Here is a 740-nt window from a genome sequence, read left to right as displayed (position 1 = left end):
GTGTGTGTATATTAAATATTTACTTAAACAACGTATGCCAAGGACAGCAAATACGCACGCTTTGTTTCATCGCCATACATAAAAAGCACGGTTTATTTCTACTTCTCCCGCAGTACCTGCTGAGTATGACCCACGAGCAACGGAACAGAGTAGCGAACATCTTGGGGTGGTCTCTAATTGGCTCCATGATCTTTGGTAATCCGCATAAGGAAACCTGGCGCATAATCAGTGGGAAGGATGGTTTTTACGGCTTCGCACAGGTGGGTATAGTTATTTGCGTATTGCTCATACGTACGTAAACACAGGCATTACATAGCGTTTTGTAGTATACAAGGGCGTACTAAGTAGCAGGGACAAACAAAGTGCATCGAGTGGCACCTTGTGCCTAGTTAAATGCTCGGATGTAAATCTATAGATAGACGCCTTGTTTCACACATGATTAATGCGTATGAGTACACATTCACATACAACGTTATTGAGCACACATTTATATATATATATGACTGTATGACTGTATGACGGACGACATTGCATGACTTACATTGAATGTTTTACGACAGGATGGGAGCGAGCGAAGCAACAGGGTGCAAGCAAAGAACATTGATTGGTGCCATGTACTGGATCAGGTGTGTGCGAAGATGTTTCCGGCCGAAGTCATCCCGGAAGTGCCCCCAGTACCAGTCACCAAGGAGGTCTCGAGAGTGTATGTCGATGTAACAGCTATATTACATGAAACGGTA

General features: G+C 43.8%; 1 protein-coding gene across 1 annotated transcript in view; it reads left to right on the top strand.

The window, feature by feature from the left end:
* Positions 1-113: 113 nt before the first annotated feature.
* Positions 114-740, top strand: part of SARC_13718 (hypothetical protein) — a gene marked incomplete at both ends in the record, with an annotated part of 2826 nt that continues 2199 nt past the window's right edge. The window contains 2 exons of the mRNA XM_014292152.1: positions 114-260; positions 561-703. Coding sequence (XP_014147627.1) covers positions 114-260; positions 561-703 — 290 coding nt within the window. The remainder of the gene's footprint in view (positions 261-560; positions 704-740) is intronic.

Source organism: Sphaeroforma arctica (assembly GCF_001186125.1).
Source record: "Sphaeroforma arctica JP610 unplaced genomic scaffold supercont1.3639, whole genome shotgun sequence".
Lineage (NCBI taxonomy): Eukaryota > Ichthyosporea > Ichthyophonida > Sphaeroforma > Sphaeroforma arctica.
This window is presented reverse-complemented; position numbering and strand designations above follow the sequence as displayed.